General features: G+C 41.6%; 1 protein-coding gene across 1 annotated transcript; it reads left to right on the top strand.

The window, feature by feature from the left end:
• Nucleotides 1-356: 356 nt before the first annotated feature.
• Nucleotides 357-1601, top strand: LOC121940186 (neutral alpha-glucosidase C-like; the record flags this gene model as incomplete). The annotated part of the gene is made up of 3 exons (XM_042483013.1): nucleotides 357-566; nucleotides 1119-1388; nucleotides 1475-1601. Coding segments are annotated over exons 1-3 (607 nt in total), but the record flags the coding sequence as incomplete, so codon positions are not given.
• Nucleotides 1602-1965: the final 364 nt, after the last annotated feature.

Raw genomic sequence — 1965 nt, forward strand, 5'->3', positions numbered from 1 at the left:
AAAAAATATTTCAGTGAGATTATTTAATATTTAATATTTAATACCATTATTTTAAATTAGATTTAAAATCAAGTTTAAAAATAAGTTTGCAGTCATTAGTCATTAGGTCAGAGTCGGGGCTTGTCTGTTATTCCAGGTTTGTGCTGCATGATAACAAAATGCTGCTTCAACATGTTTAACTCTGACTTTTGGGACGGTCAGTAGGTCGGGCCCAGATGTTCGGAGGGCCCCAGATGTTTGGAGGGCCCTAAAAGGTTCATATGCCACAAGCATGTCAGTGATACATTTAGGCGCTGAGCCACAGAGTGATTCATAGAAAAACAGCGAGATCAATCTGAAAATCAATTCTCTGAGTGATGGGCGTCCAGTGTCAGGATGCAACGTGCAAATCTCTCATTCACACGGACATAAAACCTCCCTGCATCACTCAGGATGGTGACACGCCCCCAGTGAAGAGGAGGCGGGCGGAGCTACAGACTGACGTCCGCTGGCTGTCAGAGAGCGGACTGATTGACTGCGAGGTTCTGCTCGGGCCCAGTCCACAGCAGCTGCTCACAGGGGTCTCTGTGCGCGTGTGTGTGTGTGTGTGTGTGTGTGTGTGTGTGTGTGTGTGTGTGTGCAGCCCTGAATGTAGTTTACTGTGTTTATATGCAGTTAAAAACAAAGCAGGTTTTGTTAGTTTTATATGTGAAATATAGAGTTAATTAAGCAGCTCTTTATTATTAAGGAAGTTACTAAGATTTTAGGACAATGTTTTAGATTTAAGGGCATTTCTAGGATTTTAGGATGTTTCTCAGATTTTAGGACAGTTCTAGGGTTTAGGATGTTTCTCGGATTTTAGGATGTATCTAGAATTCAGGATGTTTCATGCATGACCTGAATTCACTTTTTTAAATTTTATTTTATTTTTTGCATGCTTGAAATACAGTAAATTAAATCAAATCAAGCATGACCTGAATTCACTTTATTTATTTTGTTATATTTAATTTAATTTTTTACATCAAATCAAGCATGACCTGAAAAAAAGTAAATTTAACATTTTGAGAAGGATTATTATGAAGGTTTTGTTTTGTCATTTCCATGTGCAGTGAAACCAGTACTCGTACTTTATCCATCAGTTTTACTCTCAGCTGTCCTCACCTCCTCCGTCAGGATATCAAGCGCTCCCCCCTCTCTTCGCTCTCGGGTACCACCAGTGCCGCTGGAACTACAGCGATGAAGCCGATGTGAAGGCTGTAGATTCTGGATTCGATCGCCACGACATCCCGTATGACGTCATCTGGCTGGACATCGAGCACACGGACGGAAAGCGTTACTTCACCTGGGACTCCGTTCATTTCCCCGAACCAGCCGCCCTGCAGCGCCACCTGGAGAGGAAGAAGAGGAAGGTCAGTTTTTGGTGTCAAATTTCACACATTTAGATTATTTATTGTGCATATTTTTGTTCTTATTTTATGTTTTTCTTATGTTGCAGTTGGTTGTTATAAGTGACCCCCACATCAAGGTCGACCCTGATTGGTCGATGTACCGCGAGGCCAGAGACGGAGGACATTTTGTCAAAGACAGAGAGGGACGGATCTATCAGGGCACGTGCTGGCCCGGTAATGTTCCTCTCACCATAAATAGTTTTATTTGAGAATAACACAAAGAAATTTGCACCACCTTCTTTAAAAAGCCTCTTTTGACATAATAATAAACCTGATTTATGACCATTATAGCAGTTAGTTATTAGTTGTATCGTGTATATTTTAATATATTTTAGCGTGCGTCTGTTTCTCACTCAGCAGCAGTGAGTTAGCTAATGTTTCAGGATGCCATCAATGTTTACATCTCGCACGGTCACAAGCTCGAGTCTCTCTCGTGCACGCCTCTTTCTGCACGGTGAAAAGGTTTCTGTGTCGTAGTTCAGTGGAAAGAAAAGAGCCCTGCATGAAACTTCTGGCAGCAAGGTCTGTGGATTATTTT

Source organism: Plectropomus leopardus, unplaced genomic scaffold (assembly GCF_008729295.1).
Source record: "Plectropomus leopardus isolate mb unplaced genomic scaffold, YSFRI_Pleo_2.0 unplaced_scaffold7861, whole genome shotgun sequence".
Taxonomy (NCBI): domain Eukaryota; kingdom Metazoa; phylum Chordata; class Actinopteri; order Perciformes; family Serranidae; genus Plectropomus; species Plectropomus leopardus.